This window comes from Anser brachyrhynchus (genome assembly GCF_964034855.1).
Source record: "Anser brachyrhynchus genome assembly, chromosome: 2".
Classification (NCBI taxonomy): Eukaryota; Metazoa; Chordata; class Aves; order Anseriformes; family Anatidae; genus Anser; species Anser brachyrhynchus.
Window position 1 is genome coordinate 156,845,338 of NC_137695.1, and position 20,854 is coordinate 156,866,191.

At 41.4% G+C, this 20,854-nt stretch overlaps 1 protein-coding gene across 12 annotated transcripts in view; it reads right to left on the reverse strand.

The window, feature by feature from the left end:
* Positions 1–20,854, reverse strand: part of TRAPPC9 (trafficking protein particle complex subunit 9) — a 556,529-nt gene that overhangs the window by 228,747 nt on the left and 306,928 nt on the right. For 3 of the 12 annotated variants that reach the window (XR_013947304.1, XR_013947305.1, XM_080582092.1), the window contains one exon: positions 1–15,896. This exon is cut by the window's left edge and continues 72,093 nt beyond it. The exons of 7 other annotated variants lie outside the window; for them this stretch is intronic. Coding sequence is in view for 3 of the 5 variants with exons in the window: in XM_080582092.1 (XP_080438218.1) it covers positions 15,817–15,896 (80 nt within the window). In the remaining 2 variants the exon portion in view is untranslated. Of the gene's footprint in view, positions 15,897–15,932; positions 17,316–20,854 lie in introns of those variants that run through there. 2 more of the 12 variants (XM_080582082.1, XM_080582085.1) reach the window with 2 other exon arrangements.

The window sequence follows — 20,854 nt, forward strand, 5'->3', positions numbered from 1 at the left end:
CTGACACAAATGTTACTCGGAAAAATTGATGTTTGTGATTTATGAGCAAAAAATAGTACTCCATTTTCGAAAAAGGCACTCAATAGTATTTTACATTTAAAACAGTCCAGCTGCAGCACACACTAGCAGACTGGACACACCAAGCACCTAAGGTGGCACTGAAGCAAAGGCAGCTTTGGAAAGCTGAAGCTGCTTGTCGAGTTTGATAGTAAGGAGCTGAATCCTGATCAAAAGGTGCTCTTCTCTCAACAGACGAGGTCCGAGAGCTTCTACAGTAATACTCTGCTTTTACATCAAATCCAGAAAATGACACGAGGGCTGCAGTGCTCATAGCTTACTTTGAGCTAATTTAAAGGACCAGTAAAACAGGCCGTGGAGATGAAACAACCCTACTGGTGGTTTTCAATCGGTGGTGGGATTTCACAATTGGTTAAACATTTTAGCTGAAGTACTGATGATTGACACAGGAAACACCAGAAGCAGGCATCTTTCAAAAACTGGAAATTCAGAACATATTAAAATTAAAATCTTTTTTCTCCTCCTTGTAAAAAAAGACCTAGAGGTGACCCTTCAGAACAACATGGTGTACTTACAAAGAAATAACGTTTTGTAATTTGATCCAAGTAAAAACATATCTAAGATTGAAAGTCTATAAAGTTGAAAGGAAACATATGGCTTTTTTAAACTGTTATTAGCCTAATTCAACTTTATCATTAGCTTAACTCAGAGGTTAACACATTTCATATTTCAAATTACCAGTCGTATCTGCTACAGGCATGCTGAACAAATATCATATAAATCACAGAGCCTGACAAGATTTAATAGAAAAAGCTGCTAAATTGACCTATAAATATACTGCATTACAATGCATCAGCTGGTGTTGCCACTTTCTTGGAACCCGTGGAAGAAATTAGGATAGTTGTCTAATACCCTCTTTCAAGTGTTTTACATTGCCGTGGGATTGAAAACTTAAACCCAAGAAAGCAATCCCACATCCAGTGCTTTACATCCGAGTTACACCTCAACAGAGTGCTGAAATTCAGAGCTAGCCTCCAACACCTTCCCCTGTTCTCATCATCTCTGATCTGTCTGAAGCAACGGTTTACCTCTTTGACAAGTGCACTTACAGTGATTTTAAAATCCATTTTTCGAAATCCAGCAGTTCTGCAAACCCAATTTGCTTTGAATCTCATTCCCTCTTTGCTGGGGGATGCAGAATTTAATATTTATGATCCCTGCTCCTGTAAGGGAGTATTTGCAATCCTTCTGATACATGCTACTGGGTTAATCATCTTTTCTTTCTTGAAATGTAAGTATCTTTTGTTCCTACAAGGTAATGAAGGAGAGTTACTCATCTTCATAATTAATCCTGAATTTTAATTAAACCTATTAACTGAACATGTCAAATGTTTGTCACTTTCAAAGCAGCGTAAGAATTACACTTAATAATAAATGTTACTTATTCGCGTGTTGCCCTGGGTTATACTGCTGCCACAGTATCTATAACAAGATCCCTATGCTATTTTATTTGGTATTAATATAATTTATTATGTTATAACAAATGTATTTTATTCACTCCTCTGTACCACCAGCAGCACAAGGATAAATTTCGTCGTAGACCATGCTGGCGTGTTCTGTACAGTACACTGAAATAAATGAGCTTGCAATGACATATATACTCTTTCCCCTATCTTCCTGAACTTTGTGTAATAAACTCAAAACGCACTATTTATGCATCTCTGTTCCTGCAACCAGACTAGTCAAATGAGCAGCTCACATGAATAAACATAAGGATGTAAGGAAATGTTTGAAAGATCGGAGACCAAATTAGCAGGGTAGGGATCTTGTAATTTGAATATCTAGCAAAACGACACAATGTGAAGGACACTGGAGAAGAGAAAAAGATTCTGCTCTGAAAAAAATCCTAGAAAAACAGGATTATAGCTTTCCATGCTAAGTATCTGTAATGCCATACTTAATGCATTTGTTTTTCAAGTACCAGTTCTGCTTTCCCGCTTCTCGATCCAAAAGCCAGCCCGTGTAACAATCTCCTCACACATCATCACCAAGAATAAAGACCTCAGAAACCCAACTCTCTATGCGTCACATCACCCAGTCCTACAGTTCTCAATGCCTCTAAGTGATTTTCAGTCAAGATGTCCAAAACATCACCAAAGACCACCAGTTTGGGGGAAGAAATCCACTCCTCAGATACAACAGAGCAAGGAGAAAAGTGCCCTGGGAGAGGACTGGTCCAAGGCTAAAAGAACTACTAGATGCCACAAGCCATATCCTCCCTTTCCAAATACAGGTGAACTTCTTCAGCTTTGCCTTTGCTAATGACAATATAGTGTGTCAACTAATTCAACTAATTCCTCTATTCCCTTACTCCAATTTTCTCTTGGGAACACAACACATTTTTCAACAACCCCGACACAGTCCCGTTAACGTGGACGTAAAAACCCCATGATGGTGATGCGCAGGCAGTGGTTGGCGGTCTCCGGTGATCTGGTTTCCAGGGTCCTGAGCAATAAGCAGCACCAGAAGATGTAACTGGGAGAAAAGCAGAGCCATGAGGAAGCTTTTAAGGGCAGAAGAAAGTTCCTTTCTAGGTAACTGATGTTGATCAGACTAGGTGTCTGATTCTTCTTATGTCCGATATGGTAACTCCAGCTACCTTAAATAGTAGTTAAAACTCTCCACACTACTACGTAAGTGCGCCAATGTCATTCTAGTTTTCATCACCATTAATCTGTAGGGCAGAAAACAAAGCACGTTACCACTGCGACGTTTAGCTATTAGAAATTAGTGCTTTCAATTGTGTTTCGTTGAGTTTCATGGACATGCAAACATGGTTGCTTTTAAATCAATAGGAGGGAAAAACGGAGTATTCTTCTGAGTTAAATGAAAAATAAACTACTTACACAGGGAGCTTTAGACATGAGAGTGTAAAGTACCCTGCTAACAAGTGACATGAACAGCAAATAGGTCTCTTTCCCTGGGTGTCCAGGTTAAGAAGTTTGTCAGCGTTTTGTGAACCAGCTTTTCTACATCTTTTATATTTTTGCCAGTCTGCATCATCCCAGCCTTTGAAGACACCTGAAAGGCCAGAGTCCAGAAACACTAAGCCATATCTGAGACACCACCATAATTCACAACCTTAATGGATATATTCTTGTTCCATTACACAGATATTGATTTACGCTGTGTTGTAATAAATATTATGGAAGCTTTTTGACACTGACCAGCTTGCAAGCTGGTAATCAAAGAGAAACAACTGTAGCAACCAAATCTATAAGGAAGCATTTTTTACAATCAGATAACTGCTAGTGTAAAGACTGAGAATGCCAAACCATGGAGATGAAGGCAATCATACAACAGATGGATGTTCATGCACCAATAAATAAATAAATAACCCAGCTAGACCCCTTCCTCTACTGATTAACAAAGCACTAAAGCCAAGGTGGCTGTATGAAAGCACTTCAGTTTGCATGCTTTGGATTCTCAGCGAGACATATGATTTACAGAATTACAATTATATGCAGAAGCAGCCCTTGGAAAGCCACTTTAGTAGCAGAATTTGGAGGGAGGGGAAAAAAGGCATACATTGCCTTATACCTGAATGAGACTACAACGAACCAAAAGAGAACAAATGAAGTGGGAAGTTATTAACACTCAAACCACACAACCGTGTCTGTGGACAGAAACAAGCTCTGCCCAAAGAGAGAATTAACACCCGGCTGGCAGAAGTGAGATTTCCCCTGTATTATCAAATGCAGTGTGGACTCCTGATTCAGGAGCAGGACTGAGAGTGAGGAAACTTGTCCTCATTGTGGCAAGGAACCCAGGCATACGACACTGCAGAAGACCGATGAGTTGTGAGGAAGGGGAGGAAACCTGACTCCCTCCTGCTAGATGCTTTTGGGTAGACTTTCTCACTCACTCCAAGTGGTAATCACACATTTTTAGTTGACTACAGAGGCACAGTATACATCTCTTTGCACTGATCTCAATGATCAAAGTCAAACCTACATCCTTGCATAAACACTTTGCCTCCTTTTTCTGCAATTTTCCCCAAACTTCCCCTAGGAGGTTGTGCAAGCTAGCCAGGGACTCCTCCAACCACTGTTTTGCTTAGCAATCTAATCCAGCTGACCGCGGTCCTATGCGATGACCCCAGCACATGCGCGATTTATCACTACTGATATACCTTTACTAGGTACGAAACATCTCTTAAATATCTTAATGACATGCAAAAGCCTGTACTGCATAACCATTTCTGCAGGAAAGTTTCTATGGACTGTTAGAAATGTCTGGATAGGTTTCATTGGCATTCAGTAACAAAGAACCGGAGCTATTTCAGTCATCTGTCTTAAGTATCTAAAAAATCAAAAGGAGCACCAAGCACAGAAAACACATGGTACATTCTCAAAGCAGCTGCAAACGCCCTCACCTTTTCCAGGAAGAATGCCTTTTGTAAGCAGAGGACAAGAGTTTGAACATGTGGATAGTTCAGAGCAACTTCACGGAACTCGCTCTCTGTGTCCAAATATAGACTTACTCGAGATTTGTCATGATATTTTATAGCCACAGAACTGATTTCAGAAATTCAGACCACAGCTATGTTTGGAGAAAAGCTGATAGAAAAGATAAAATCTACACATGCAGCAAAAAAAGGAAGGAATGATTTGCTGCTCACCGTGCACAGAAAACTATTAACTGTTATATATATAACTACATTAAATTAACTCACATTTGAGAAAAAAAAAAAGTATACAAACTAGAAAGCTAGGATGACTGGAGTCTCTCCCTCAGATACAAATTCAGAGCAGTGTACCTTCAAGGGACGGACGCTTCCCCACATGCCCAGGCAAGCCGCTGTGCAGAGAAGCACATTTGATTTTGGTGGACTGATAGAAATGATGCAGAGAAAACGTTACAGATCAGCCAGCCTTATAAAAATACATACATGTATCACTTCGATTCTTTTTCCACTCCTCTTAGACATTTACTTGGAATAAGCAAACACTTTTTATGCTCAAAGAAGTTTGTTTCATTTTTCTTCTACAGAAGATATTGAGTAAGGACGCTAGAATGGTGATTCACTTCAGGAGGAGCAGATGGATATTTTTGGTCTGGTTATCCGATGTTGTACCACATACCGATGCTGATTAACTATTAGTGCCCAGCACATGAAAAGACAAAGTCCAGAGGCACAGCCCCTACATTACTTCATAGTCCACATGTACTTTTAAACATCTATTTTAAAAAATCCTGCATTCTAGCGGTGATGGATATGAAAGAGCAATCAATTTATGGGCCTAATTATGCCTACCCAGAAAATATGCTCATATCTAGAAGCCGTAAGATGAAGGAAAGAAAATGAAAGAAAGAATTATGGAAATATTTCCCTCCTTGTGCGAAACAGTACAGAAGGACTCATAGAATCCTAGAATCATACAGGTTGGAAAAGCCCTCCAAGATCATCTGGTCCAACCACCCCCCTACCACCAATGTCACCCACTAAACCATGTCCCCAAGCACCACATCCAACCTTTCCTTGAACACCCCCAGGGACGGTGACTCCACCACCTCCCTGGGCAACCCGTCCCAATGCCTGACTGCTCTTTCAGAGAAGAAATGTCTCCTCGTTTCCAGCCTGAACCTCCCCTGGCACAACCTGAGGCCATTCCCTCTAGTCCCATCACTAGTTACCTGTGAGAAGAGGCCGACCCCCAGCTCCCCACACCTTCCTTTCAGGTAGCTGTAGAGAGCAATAAGGTCTCCCCTGAGCCTCCTCTTCTCCAGACCAAACAGCCCCAGTTCCCTCAGCTGCTCCTCACAGGACTTGTGCTCCAGGCCCTTCGTAGCCCTTCTCTGGACATGCTCCAGGGCCTCGATGCAACACCCAAGGTAAATTTCCCCTTACCGATCCACCTTCAGAGACAAGAGGTGACAAAGACGTATGCACACCCCCCAAATAATCCTAAAATGTTTTTCTCCTCTCCCATACTGTCTTGTATGATTAGACTGTCCCGTAAAAACATCTAACTGGCATGCTAACATCTCCCAAAACCACACAGAATCCCACACACGCGGTTGATGCCGCAGATACCACAGTGTGCACACCCGACGTTTGCCATTTTTCAGTTGGCCTGCTGGTCGTGCAAGGCTATGTTTATGTAGATTATCGACTTGCAGGATGCTTGTCAATAGGGATCAACATAAACACGGCGTGTACCTGTACGTGCGTGGGCATCTCCTTCTGGCAACAAAGGCCTAGATGAGAGAGATGCATGAATTTAATGCAGCACCATAATAATAATAAAATGCCTCTAGGTGAGAATATAATCAGCTGAGCTGTATTACTCTAGAAGGTCTTAACCTGAAGGATTAAACTGTGTAACATATGCATTTATTTCTTTGAGAGGGAGAAAGGAGAAGGGAAGTGGTAGAGTTGGAGGAATCAATACAACCTTTATTGGAGCTGTAAATTAATTTACTGCCTCACTTTCAATTCAGCCTGTTCTACCCAGACAAGCCCACGTTCATGTGGAGTTTCAGTGGGTATAGGTGACAGAAACAGCCATACAATATCATTATTTAAAGGTGAGAAGGAAAAAGCCATATCCAGGAAATGTTATCCATGTAAACAGAGCACCATGATCCGGTATCACAGTTTTGTCTCCAAATTGGGGAATTTTTATGGCATCATCAGCCCACTAACGTATAAATCTGTACCTCGTGGCTCGGGAGCCTGAAGGACACGGCTTCCACAGACCTCGAAAAGATCAGCTCAACCACTGACCAAGTGATCCCCACGTCTTTTGTGCTTCTTATATCAACAGTATTTTGAACATTTAATTTCTTGTATACCAAGCTGATGTGGGGAGGACGAGCACTTTCTGAAGATGACTCAGCACTGACTTGCTGGGGAAAGGTGTTCTGATATTCTAGCAATGACAGGTATATAAAGAGTAGGCACAGAGGCATTCACTTCATATATCTAAGGAAATAAAGTGAAGCATCTAGAACAAGATTAAACGACTAGATTAGACAGACAGCAGAGTCTATTTTTAAAGTTCCAATAATAACCACCTATGAGAAAACAAAATAATAGTGCTTCGGGAGATGAAAACTCAAACCAGCTGTCCAGAGTGTTCCTGAGCTTTAGGGACACCAACAAAACAGAACAAAAATTTTAAAGCCATTTTGGTCATAGTTTCACATACTTGGAAGTCTACCTTTCTCGATACACTACAAACCCTCCATTGATAGCTTAATTCTGTTGCCAAGCTTTCCCCACCAGACATTTGCTTTATACTTTTTAATTCAGAATCCTGAGAAAGCTCCAGGACTGCATCTGCCTTATTTGGGCTGGGTTTGCAATGCGCAGAGATGTAGCAGTCTGGGTACAAGGAGACCATATCAAAATAAGAGATGCAATCGCTTAGCACACAGCAGTTATTTCTTCATGTGGAACAGGATCCTGGATGCTACCCCTGTTGCGAGTATGATTTAACGCATTTATTTTACTACATGTAGAGCCTGCAGAGTCTAAAGAAGGGGCAAAATAAATGAGAAAAAAAATATCTTTCCACCCTAACTGCCAAATTCTGAACTTCTGTTTCTGCTCCTTGGAGACAAGCAGTAGTATTTCTGGTTTTGCAGAAGCAGCTCAGAAATGTGTGAAATATAAGACATGACTGGACAACATCCATGCAGCTCCATGCTGTATTTTAGTCTGTCTCGTTTTCCGTGCAGAACAGAAGGGCTCTTGCAGAGCTTAAGGGCAGGTGATCAGTGCCAGGCGAAGTGCAAACTGCCCCGGTCCCGTGCCATAAGCCGAACAAATAATTAGCAAACCCGCAGTCCAAGCACCGAGTGGCGAGTGCCTCGTGAAGCTTTCTCCTCCTCTTCCAGATGGATTAATTTTTAAAGATAACTTGCTTTTCTTTTCCAGCGGGGAAAGAGTGGGGACAGACTTCCAAAAATAGGCTAGCCTGTCACAACTGCTAACTGTCACGCGGTGCCGAGATTGGAGCTGATCTCTTGGGGAGGCGGCTGAGAACAGAGGGGAGTAAGGAAGGAAGGAGAAAGAGTAATTCCTCTTTCCATAGCACAGCCAGAAAGAAAATGAATAGACAACCTGCAGTCAATCACAAATAATACATAAGCCAAAAATCAGTCATTCCAAGTAAAAATACATAAATGTATCAGTTTACCATCAATTATTACCAAAGGAATATATTCTAGAGCAACAAAACTGACGCCCAAATGTACTCTCTGTCCAAGGTCTCACGGGGACAAATACGACATTATTGCCTGTTTAAACAAATTGACCCAGCAAATTAAACCAAAATGCTCTCTTTAAATTCAATTTTCAAATGCTGTTCTAAAAAGACTCCTGTCCATGTGGCCTCTGCAGTAAACAGACACACTGAAGCCACAAGATGATTAGAAAAAAATATGTTTAGCCTTTTATGAGATCAGGGACTATTCAGATTACATAAATCAAAAGGTTATTTAGAAAAAAAATACATAAATAATCCCACTTAAATCCAAGCAAAATTTGCTCAGTGCTAAATATTGGAAGTTATAAGAAAAGGTAGGGGGAAAAGCTACAACTGCATCATTATTAAATGGACAAGAGCATAATCTCATTCAGCAGTGATCTTAGCCCTGTGCATCTAACGCATTCATTTTATTAAGAGGTCTGAAGCGGAATATTTGAAAACAGAAATCTTATTAAGAAAGTCTTCATCATCCTTGCTGGCGTTTTTCCTTCCCGCCGCATGAAGGAAATGCTTTTTGTCTGTATAATCTTTGCCAATAACGGGCTAATCTTTTTTCATGGCCTGCCTTAGTCACATGTTGTTGTGGAACATTAAGGATGCACTTCGCTAAGCTGCTGCACCAGGTGCTTTCTGACGCACCTGCGTAAGACGTAGCATCGGCATCAGGTCAAAACAAAAAAACAGACAACATAAAATTGGATATCATCACTCATTCATGAACTTCATTTCCCTTTTTAGGTCTAAAATGCAGTCCACCTGTCAGCAGACAACAGTAGGTTTTGTAGTATAGGGTCATGAAACGCTGATTTAATAAGACTGACATACTGACCAATGTAAATTATTTAATTTTTTAATGGTGACCATACGTAGAGACCCTGTCGATGACATTTGTGTAGCTGTGACTTGAGGTGCTTGCTACCAACAGCACCAGTGTGGCTTCTGCTAAAGGCCATCTCCTTCCCTTTCTTCAATGTGCCTCCTTCATTTATGATTCCGTGTAGCCCTATCCTGACATATAAAAATCATGGTAGCTAAATTTTATAATTACAATATTACTTGAAGCCAAAGAGTTGCATTGCTGAAGACAGGAAAGTACAGTACAAACCCTATTCATTATTATTTTGTGGGGGTAAATGCTCCTGCGTGGCTCCAACGTTGTGCACCAAGTGGAGGCTCCCGTGCCCAAGTCTGGGAAGGGCCAGGGGCAGCTGCGGTTCCTCCTCCTCAACAGCTGAGTCATGGCAAGTTCTTTGACTCAATGTCTAATATAACCCATTAAAATGAGGCTGATTTTATAGGGAACAGCGATGAGTAAGGACTGTGCCAGCAGACATCAGCATTCAAGTTATCATAGATAACTGGGGGCTCTAACACAGGCTCTATCACAGCTTTTTTCCTCCCCTCCAAATTTAAAGTATGAAAATAAATGCCTACTTAAAGAAATAAAATAATAGCCGGTGACAATTTTTTTGTTGTTGTTCATGCCAGAGATACAATAAAATTAATTCCCGAACTCAGAGACTGAAAACCAGCTCATGAGATATGCAACGTGGGCATTTAACTGAGCCCTAGCCTGGAGCCCTGTACTCTCACATGGTGAGGGTTTATGAGAGCTTTTATGAGAGCTTTTGTAGGGCTCATCCATATCACGAACAGGTACAGAGATTACTGTCGGAAAGAATTTACTAATAACACACACGGCAACTTGCTGCAAGCCGAAGGGCCACAGAGAAAAATCACCCAGGCCACAAAACAGCTGAGTTATGAACAAAATAAAAGTTTCCTCCAGGTATAGCAGAAGAACATCATCTGAGAAGAGAACGAGATGCCTAAGGCAATTATTTTGTTATCTAGAAGTGGCTTTAAAAGCCAGACGGGCTCAAAACCTGAACAAATGCAGTGTTTAGACGGCGGCATGTAGGGCTGTTGGAATAGTTTTTGGATAGTAATTCTTTTCTAATACAAATAGGTCAGGGAGAATCAACACCTTTTGTGTCATCACTGGCTCCCATGGCAGTGACTTCTGGTCAGCATCCAACAAATTAAATTAGAGAGTGATCAACTGTCTAGCTCTAGTCAAAATTAGACCCACCTTTAAATACTCTTCTGTTCTTACATTAGAGACCCATGCGATACTGTTGGGGTAGTAAAAAGGAGAACAGATGAAACCAAAGATCTCTAATAGAGAAGCGGTAAAGGGCCATATCTTTGAGCCAAACAAATTGCACAAAATGGGGCATTTGGAAACAACGACCGCAATTTCTTCCCTGAATCAAATCTACTTAAAGATACTTCTTTCAGGCAGATAGCAAAGAAAAAATACTGAATGTGCAACATGGTCACTTTCTAACGTATCTCCCGTAACACGCTGGCAGCCCCACAAATTGGCACATCCCGTGCCTTCAGCTCAGGGACTGATACTCCCAGAGAATGCCCACATTATTTGGGCACCCTAATGAGAGAGCCAGAGCCAACAAAATCCTCTTTTACAATGGAACAACCTCTCAATTCCACATTCCTGGGTGGAAGAGCAGGATGGGAACAACGTCTCTGGGATACTGACGCTGGACAAAAAAGAATCCTCTTCTAGTTATTTTCTCAGGTCAAATCTAAAGGGTTGCCAAATTGCTTGGATACCAACGTGTATTCACCAAGCTAAGCACTGATTCATTGCACTCACTGGAACGAACTGCTGGTTATTGCTATTTGCCAATTATCTGCTCCCACCTTTCCATTACTGAGATAGTAATGCGTGTATCACAAAGGGTTTTGAGTGAGTGACAAAGATTTTTGGCTACTGATAAACAGCGCTGCACAATTTACAAAACCAGAAGGTTATTTCAAGACAAAATTGCCATGAAACACCGTCATTTAAATAATGAATGGCTATGCTTGCTTGCTTGATTTCTTTCTCCTAAAATAATTTTTCTTCCTTTCTGTCAGTTGGCAACAAATACATCTTAACATTTGCATTTCAAGCAAGAAGACAAATCCAGACAGTTGCTCCAAAAGGACTGGAAAATGTGTTGTAAACTCTGGTATGTACAAACCTATCAAAGACGTCCAAACTTAGGCAGACAGGGAAGGCATTAGCAGTTTGTCAGAAGCTCAGGAGGAACCCCAACTTTGCTCAGAGAATTTGGAAATTGCTCTTCTCCCCCATTTGAAAACATTGTTCAGCCACGTCCCAGCTTGCAACATCCATCCACTCAGGTCAACACGGAGCACCTTGTTCTGCTACCTGCCATAATACACAGCAAGAGACACTAAAAGTCCTTTGCATAATCTATGACCAAAATGGCCCAAACAGGACCTAACGTTTTTTTGTTTACTTGTTTTTTGTGTTTCTTTTGTGTTTTTTTTAATCACCAGCAGTCACTATGGAAATCACAGGCACAGTATTCAAGCCAAAAATGCCCATTCAGGCATCATAAAATAGCTCCAACTTTTCATTACTATTCAGTGTAATTACGAGAACTAAAAACTAGCTCAATTGCTATCAGTTTATGTTTGCGCAGAATTAATAAGTCTGGGACTTAAAAGGCAGTAAGCAGACAAACTAGTGCACACATGTGGGACAGAAGGAAAAAAATACCAAACCCACAGTTTTCACACAGGTCTTTGGCTATGAGATATATATAAAGCCACTGCTCAAGTATTTTGCCTGATAGAATCATAGAATCATTAAGGTCAGAAATGACCTTCAAGACCATCTGGTCCAACCATCCCCCACCACCACTATCACCCACTAAACCATGTCCCCAAGCACCACGTCCAACCTTTCCTTGAACACCCCCAGGGACGGTGACTCCACCACCTCCCTGGGCAACCCGTCCCAATGCCTGACTGCTCTTTCTGAGAAGAAATGTCTCCTCGTTTCCAACCTGAACCTCCCCTGGCACAACCTGAGGCCATTCCCTCTGGTCCTATCACTAGTTACCTGTGAGAAGAGGCCGACCCCCAGCTCCCCACACCTTCCTTTCAGGGAGCTGTAGAGAGCAATAAGGTCTCCCCTGAGCCTCCTCTTCTCCAGACCAAACAACCCCACTTCCCTCAGCCGCTCCTCACAGGACTTGTGCTCCAGGCCTTTCATCAGCTTCATAGCACTTCTCTGGATAACTTCACTCAAGTTTGCTGTGTCATGGTCTCAAAACATAACTAATTTAGAAACTGTCTCAATCAATGTTGTTTTTTTTTTGCAGAAGGACATTTGCCAGAGAACACACAAGTTTGAAGGCTGTAGCTGTGGCATGCTCGGCTTCCTTCCCAAACAGAAAGGACTACAGAATAAGGCCTCCTCATCAGAAAATCTGCCCCAAAGGCAGCTTTACCACCTCTCCTTGCCGAGCTAACAATAAAAGAAAACATGGTAAACAACGCTGCTCAGGGATACTCTTGGATTTTTATAATAAAAGATGATAGATCATGCTGAACACGGTTGCTCCACTGACTTCCCACCACATCAGAGATCACCATGTAATCTATAGTGCGTGTTGGCACTTAAAGTAATGGTATGCTATAAATAATAAATACAAGGGATAGAATAAGAAATGAGACTGGGAAAGCAGATATGCGAATTACACAATTTCAAATAAACACGCATATATGTGTATATATGTATAGAGAGAGACAGCACAGACCATCCAGCACGGCTGGCTTTCGGCTTTAGATGCTGCAAGGGTTGGGGCTGCTTTTAGAAGCTGTTTGCATCATTTTATCTCTGTCTTTAGAACAGTATTCTTGTGAAAAGAAATAAAATATTCAAAAGGTTTAATTATTTTTTTTTCTCTGAGCACCCAGCAATCCCTCCATGAATTATTGTTCATTGCATTCAAACAGACAAAATAAATCCACCACAGCTAACTACCAAGATCCTCCCACCCACAAATAAATCCTAACTGTTGCCCACTTCCAAGCAGAAAAGAATACTAAAAAGCAAAGCCCCAGCCACAGTTCAGGTTACACTGAAACAATCAGAGAATTAACCTTCAAAACAGTTTTACAGGAGGGGAATGTCAGAAGCACAGAAGAATGCCACAAACATATCTCATCGAGAAATTTCACCGATTAGCAAAAACAAAATTGAGGAAATCGAGGTGTAAGAAAACAGATTTCTCATCTGTATCTTTTAAACCGAAATGATACCTTTATTATGCATTAATATATTTGAAGATTGGTTAGCTTGTATGGGCAGAGGGTGGGCGATACGAACTCCAGAGATCCTCTCCCTTCAAGCTGAAATTATTCTGCGGAAAAGAACTGAGTACATTATAGGATGAAGTGAGGGTGGTAAATCCCTACCGAGAACACATCTTCCAATAGCCTTGAATAATTTATAGCAGTATGATGCACTGGTCACTCTAAGAAAATTTCTGTAACGCTCAAAGATTCTACACATGCAGTTTTCCTCATTTTATATATTAAGCTCATCTATTTGCACTAAGGCAACCTTTCAGAGTTAAAAGGCCTTTCACAAGATCGTATCAAATGGGTGATTCTAATGGTCTTCAAACACAGCTCCAGACGGAGACTCAACTTACATAGCTTCAAGCAAGAAACAGAATTTGGAGGCAGCAATTTCTCCCTTATGTCCCGTTTTGTTCCAGAATACAACACTAGTTCTAAGGAATTATAAATGCAGAAATGTAACAGTAATACCTATTTCTTGTGTCTCTAATAACAGCGTCAGAAAAAAGGTGAAGAAATTAAACCACCACACCATACGCAGCCTCATACAACTGCTCTTTGTACTTATGTCTGTAAAGATGTGCTGATTCAGAGTGGCTTTTGGGTACATTGTTTCTCAAAAACTAAAGAAATTACTAGAAAAATTGGCAAGATAAAAAAACAACCCTCCCTAAGCTGTGATCCTACATCAAGGCACAAGGATACCATCCCCAAAGGACTGTTACTGAAGGGAGAAAGCCATCCTGTCATTAAAACTTGGAGGACAAAGGGCATCACCACAGATAGCTGAAGTATCCAAGAGATGAGAAAGGTATATGGAAAAGCTCACACAGCTGGGGGTGTACCCAACACCTCAACCTTCCCCAAACCAACCAGTACATAAACCCAACCCACATAACAAATCCTGCTTTGGGGTAAAAAAGTGGGGTATCTTTGTGTGTCTGTGTATTTATTCATGCATGCCATAACTGATAGGCAAAAATCCTACCAAATTCTGTCACATGCTCTGAAATCACCAGTGGTGATTTTACAACCTGGCTGTGAGACTTCAGTCATCAGGCCCCCATTTTAAAATACTCATCTCTGATAAGTTTTAACTTTGTATGAGGACACTGAAGTTGACTGCTTGGTAAAGCAAACCCAGTCAAATCAACTGACCTCAAGCAGGAGTTTATCAAGGTCTTTAACCACGAGATAGAACTTCATTCTTTGGATTAATCACTCCCCTGTGTAAAAGGATGGCTTCAAATTCAGCAACAGCAAGGCCCATCTCTCCTGCACCATGTTCCTTCAAAGAGTTGCTTCTCTTTTCTTCTTTCAGGTTCATAAAAGCTCTGATCCCAATGGCTTTAGGACAACTTAAGCACAGGCATTAAACATACCCTGAGCACCCTGCAAGAGTACAGCAAGGTTAGGACCTTGCAGAACTGTAACTCTTCTGAAAGTTATATGCATTTTTCCTATTTTGTTACCTAAAGAGTCAATCAGTGAACGGAATGATTTTCCTCTCAGGATCTGGGCTTATTTTTAAAACATGATTAATGGGACATAATGGAGTACTGGCTCTTACATTTGACAGAAAATAAAAATTCAACTGAACATGCTCTACTTTAAAAAATGCATAAGGATAACTAGAGCAAAAACAAAGCAGTTATGTTCTGCGATGTCATCTCAGGTCTGCTCTGAGAAAGCATTAGCAAATCGAGATATATTTAGAAGAAATTAAGGTGGTGGTATATGTCTGATCTGCCCAAAACCGCATAGGAAAGGAATTAGGAACTGGAAAAGACAGACTTTTACAATCATCCCTGGCTTTCTGCTTCCTGAAATGTTAGCAACCATGGCTACCAGACATCAGTAGGCTCTCATTTTCATCACCTAGAAAAAAAGTAATTTACCAAAAAGTAAATTACCAAAAAGTAATAATCTCCCATCAAACTTCTTAATAATTCAAAAAGAGAAGCTTCTCAAACTTTGGCTGCAAAACCAGAAAGGTGGTGTCGCCCACCTGGCCCATTTGGGAAGTTCCTTTGCCTACAAACTAGTGAAGTACCACTTCTTAGCCTTCACTCCTTAAAATTAGGAGTTGCCATGGTAAGGATTGGGCAGCAGCAGTCTCAAACAACCTCACAACAGCGGTTTGAAGCAACATCTGGGTCAACACAGGCTATAAAAAGCACTATAAAACCGCTCTTCCTCAATGCCCGCTTCGTTTGGAGACAGCAAAATGAACAAACAAACAAGAGTAACCCCAGTGAAATTTAAACAGTGGTTGTGAACGCGGAGACGTGGACTTTGATCACCTTGGAGCACGTGGCAGTTGTTTTCCATCTCAGGCCAGCGCGGTGTCTGCGGGATAACAGGCTGTCTGTCTGCTTTCTTCCCTTCTCCCAGAATAAGTGTCTGCAGCAGCTTAATTATCAAGTTACAAATAAACATATTCAGCTTGGTGCATACATTCAATTACAGATAATGAGCTCTAGACAAAAGCTATTGAACTATAACTGATACTCTAACAGCCAGTACACAACAAGCAATGATTAAATGATACGGACTAGGGACAAGAAAAGAAATTCTCATTCTTCCCTTCAAAAACATGCAAAGCAAGGAGATTTTCTGGCGAAAATCTGACAGAGGTAATTCTTAATACCTATTATTTTCCCTAGTCTCATCCATTTCTCACAAAATTAGAGTGAAAGTTCAAGTGGTACTCAAAATTTTCACTCTTCGTGTTGTCATTTCAGCGAGATGTTTACAAATAAAAGCTTACAGTGTTTGCTAGAAGTTGAATTTTATAGTACCATGAGGATGCAGGGTAATATGCTACATGCTTGCATATAAAACCTAAGAGGAAGTGAAGCCTGAAGGCACACTTTGGTAACTTCAGTAATTTTAATACTCTGTAATGATAAACCAAATAAAAACCAAATATTAGGAAGTCAGGAAATTCAGACTTGCAGTGTACCTTAAAGGAAATGAAAACATCAAAAGTACAGACAGGGAGAAATGAAGTCAGTGGAAAACTCTGACGTCTGTCCAATGAGTCGGGCACGGTCAAGAGCTGCACAGATTAATCTTTCCCAGCTTCAAGACAACTTACAAATACCACATGTAGTGCTCTGAATGCTGTGAATGGCTACGAAAATGTTTTGCTCTCTGAGGTTCATGACATAGGGAGTGTTTTTTACATTACCCTTGTCTCTTTCCCTATAAGCTGAGTTTTCATTTGCAACAGTATTAGGATTCAAGGGCTCCTCATGCAGACCTTATCAGAAATAAGATTTCTTTATCTCTTCAAAAATGACTGTCGCAACGTTCCATCTGAAAGGTCTGCTGTAATCCTTCATCTTGGACTTAGCTTATGCAGCTTCTAAATATAAACTGATCTAAAAATATTAACAATTGCTTCTTCTCGGTCTCAGTCCGGCAGTCGCAGGTTCATCATAATTTTTCGCTTCGGCCAAGCCGGTTCAGACTGCACTCACCTGATAGCACAAAATTAAAATCTCAAGCGCTGCCTCCTACCACGACGAAACCAGCAGCACGAACAAGCAGGGTGCTTACAGATCACAGAGGGCTTTGCAAGGGGTGTTTCACTTTGTTGCCTATTGTTAGAAGAAAATTGATTTCTCTAACCACGACCTGTGGCTGCCTTGCAGAAGACCGCAGCTATGACCTCCAAGCATCTCAGTCCACAGCATGACCAGCCCTGGGTTAACCGTGGCATAGGGGAGCAGGCAGCACTGAAGGATTCGGCTTGCAAAGTCTACCTCTTCCAAGTCAATGGGATGCTGCCAGCTTGCTGCAGCTAAAAATGATGAGCTTCCCTACCTGTCAAGGTAAACACAGAATGGCTTGGGTTGGAAGAGACCTTAAAGATCATCTAACTCCAACCCCCAAAGTGTAAGCACGTTCCACCAGCAGCCAAGGAATGTTCACCTAATGCAAAATAGGTTTTCCAGTAATCCTGGAGCGTGTTACTTTGAGAAAAACCAGCTGCTTTCTCCTAAGTATAGCCTAACTGTCAGATAGCCACACAGTGCTGAAGGTACAGCTCCCTGAGAATAACCCCTTCAGTGACACATCCTCATCTCTACACAGCTTTGCTGTCTCCTCTTGAAGCCAGCATGTTCTGCTCTCAAGGTCAAGGCAAGCTGACTGTCCCTGGGCTTCCCGTTACAGCTGATGAGTGTGTGGATCTACACAACCCTTGCTACGTTATGGCAAATTCTAAAACTGGGACCTGACTGCCATCGTCCTGGTCTTACAGTAGGGATGAGCAACTTTCTCTTGGATGATGCTGGACAGCTGCAGTCTGAAGGGCTACATGTCAAGAGCAAAACTGGGATACTGCATAGAGTAAATCAACTCAACATAAAATAGAGCTTTGTACTGAAAAAAAAATAATAACTTGTTGCATGGGAGCATTCTAGCCATTGGCTACACTGTACACAGGATCATGTGTCAGACTTTCTAATGCGGCAAGAACCAAGGAAATTTTTGCAACGAAGAGCTTTAGTGTTTGGATTCCTTTTATCACTTTTTTTTTTTTTTTAGCATAGGATTTAATTTGTCTCTTCGAATAATCTGGTTCTTTCTCAGCTGTATCAATTCCTTGCTAAAGCACCAATCTTGGCAGTAGTGACACTTGATGTTTATTACTTTTGCCTGCTACAAACTGCCTGGCCTTCCAAGAGCTGAAATGCTCAAAATTCAGATGACAGAGCTGGCCTTGTGCAGGCTGCCATTAACACATCAGTCAGTGGTTAGCAATTAGAGAACAGATAATCCAACGATCTTTTTAAAAGGGTCAGAGATTGGTCATTGGCAGGGTTTGGAGGTCAAGGTTTAGACTGAGTATTAGGGTAACCCTGGTCTGGAACAGGTCACTCACAGGGTCGGTGCAATCTCCGTCCTTGGAGACTTTTTACATCCTGGTAGACCACTGACACCTGACGTGACCTACTGCTGGCAACAGCCCCTCTCTGAAGGGGAGGTGGGACCATAGAATCATAAGGGTTGGAAAAGACCTCCAAGACCATCTGGTCCAACCATCACCCTACTACCAATGTCACCCACTAAACTATGTCCCTAAGTGCCAGGTCCAGATGACCACCAGAGGCCAAACAAAATTTCTGTGACTCTATGGAAGCTTGAACTACGTTATATGGACATACAATCATTGCTGGTTTCAGATATTCGTGCTATAAAAGGATGATACAAACAGAAAGTACTTCTTCCAGCCCTACATGAAAGGTTGCTCTAAACACACCAACACGTAACATGGAAGGTCAGGAGGACAATGCAAGCAGTAAAACCCCGAGGAGATTGATCAGGCAGGTCTTTTGGTTCTGTCATTACCGTTCACAAAAGTACTCTTTTTTTTTTTTTTCCCCCTCTATGTTCATGCCTAAATCTCATCTGAAGGTTTAATTTCAGTTCATCCTTCTGCCCAGCCACAGTTAGACCTGTTAAAGGCTGAGCTGATGGTGATGTCTCCATCTCTCTACAGTGTATTTCTGAACAACTCACAAACTTGCAACTCTAAACGATGTGCCAGCATATAAAACAAAAATCAGCATCCAGTATTATCATGGTTCCATTATAATTGACACATTATTTTAAATAAGCTATTATGATGATATAATTCTAAGAACATTTGTGCCTTTAACAATTGCTGTTACCAACAAAGTTGCACAGCTTTTTTTTCTTCCTCAATTCTTTCATGTAACCTAAATAAGACAGAAAAGCAATATATCTGCTTAATGAAATTACAGGGTAAATTCCATTAAGTCCCCCAAAAGCGAGACACAGATGAGCACATGAAAGCTCTGGAGTAAAAATGTATTTCCTGGGGCAAGCAGCAACGGGCAGAGATTGCAAAGATGCTTGTTAAAATTATTTTTCTTGAGCTAAAATCTAGTAGTCACCAATGAACCAAGTCACAAGAATACTGAAAACTCTTCCCCTAGTCCCACTAATTATCTCCACTTCATTCTATTTAAAAAGTGCTTTTACTTGCACAATATTTTTCATATATATGGAAGAAAAAATGGAAATCAAAGAAGCCAGTGGTGGTAGGAGCTATGGCAAACCAAGGAGGCCTTTCATAGAATCATAGAATCATAGAATATCCCGAGTTGGAAGGGACCATAAGGATCACGAAGTCCAACTCCTGGCACCGCACAGGTCTGCCCAAAAGTTTAGACCATGTGACTAAGTGCACAGTCTAATCTCTTCTTAAATTCAGCACACATTCAGGGTCGGTTGGGAGTTTGTCATTCCCACCGTCATGGTCCTCCAGCTCAGGGCACCCTGGGTCCCAAAGCCCATCATCAGCGTTGAAGACAGAGGCAAAGAAGGCGTTAAACGTCTCTGCTTTGCCTATGTCATTGTCTGTTAGGAGACCCTCCCCATCTAGTAGCGGACCTATGTTTTCTTTGGTTCTCCTTTTTCTGTTCACATATCTAAAAAAACCTTTTTTATTGTCTCCCACAGACATGGCCAGCTTCAACTCTAGTTGGGCTTTGGCCACACGGATTTTCTCCCTACAAACACAAACAGCATCCCTGTATTCCTTCCTCGTCGCCCGACCCTCCTTCCAGCAGCCGTACACTTTCTTTTTTTGCCTAAGCTCCAGTAGAAGATCCCTGGTCAGCCAGGCCGGCCTTCTGCCCCGCCTGCCTGCCTTCCGATATTTTGGAATCGCCTGATCTTCTGCTTTTAGGAGGCAGTGCTTAAAGACTGACCAGCACTGATGGACACCAATACCTTCAAAAGCAGTTTCCCAGGGGACCTTGCTGACTAGTTCCCTGAGCAGCCTGAAGTCTGCTTTCCCCACATCCAGGGCTGAAGTTTCGGTGACAGTTTTCCTTCTGTCACCATAAATTCTAAACTCAACCACTTCATGGTCACTATGACCGAGACGGCCGCCAATTGCCACGTCTCTTTATTTCATTATCAATGATATGTGATGGCAAATAAACACGACGAGCACCAAAGTACCATATCTCTGCAGAGAACTGCACTTCCAGCTCCTGGTCACTGTCATAGTTTCATGATGCAACTGTAGAAAGAATTGGGTCATTATTGTGAAGAGTGTGAGAAAAATCACATGCAGTGTATTTTAGACTTAATTCTTAGCAATAAGATCACCGTTTACCAGAATAAGTCATCAGCTACCGGTACAAGTTGTCTGATGCAAACACTGTGCATGCAACACATTTATAAATGAGCTTCAAGATCTTATTTAAGAGGCCTTAAGTACATTTTTTCTCCTTTCCATAAGAGATACATGAGTCAAAAAGAGACCCAGCAAGTAAGACAGCATGTAACTCTACCCACAGCATATTAAAATACTTGATTTCAAC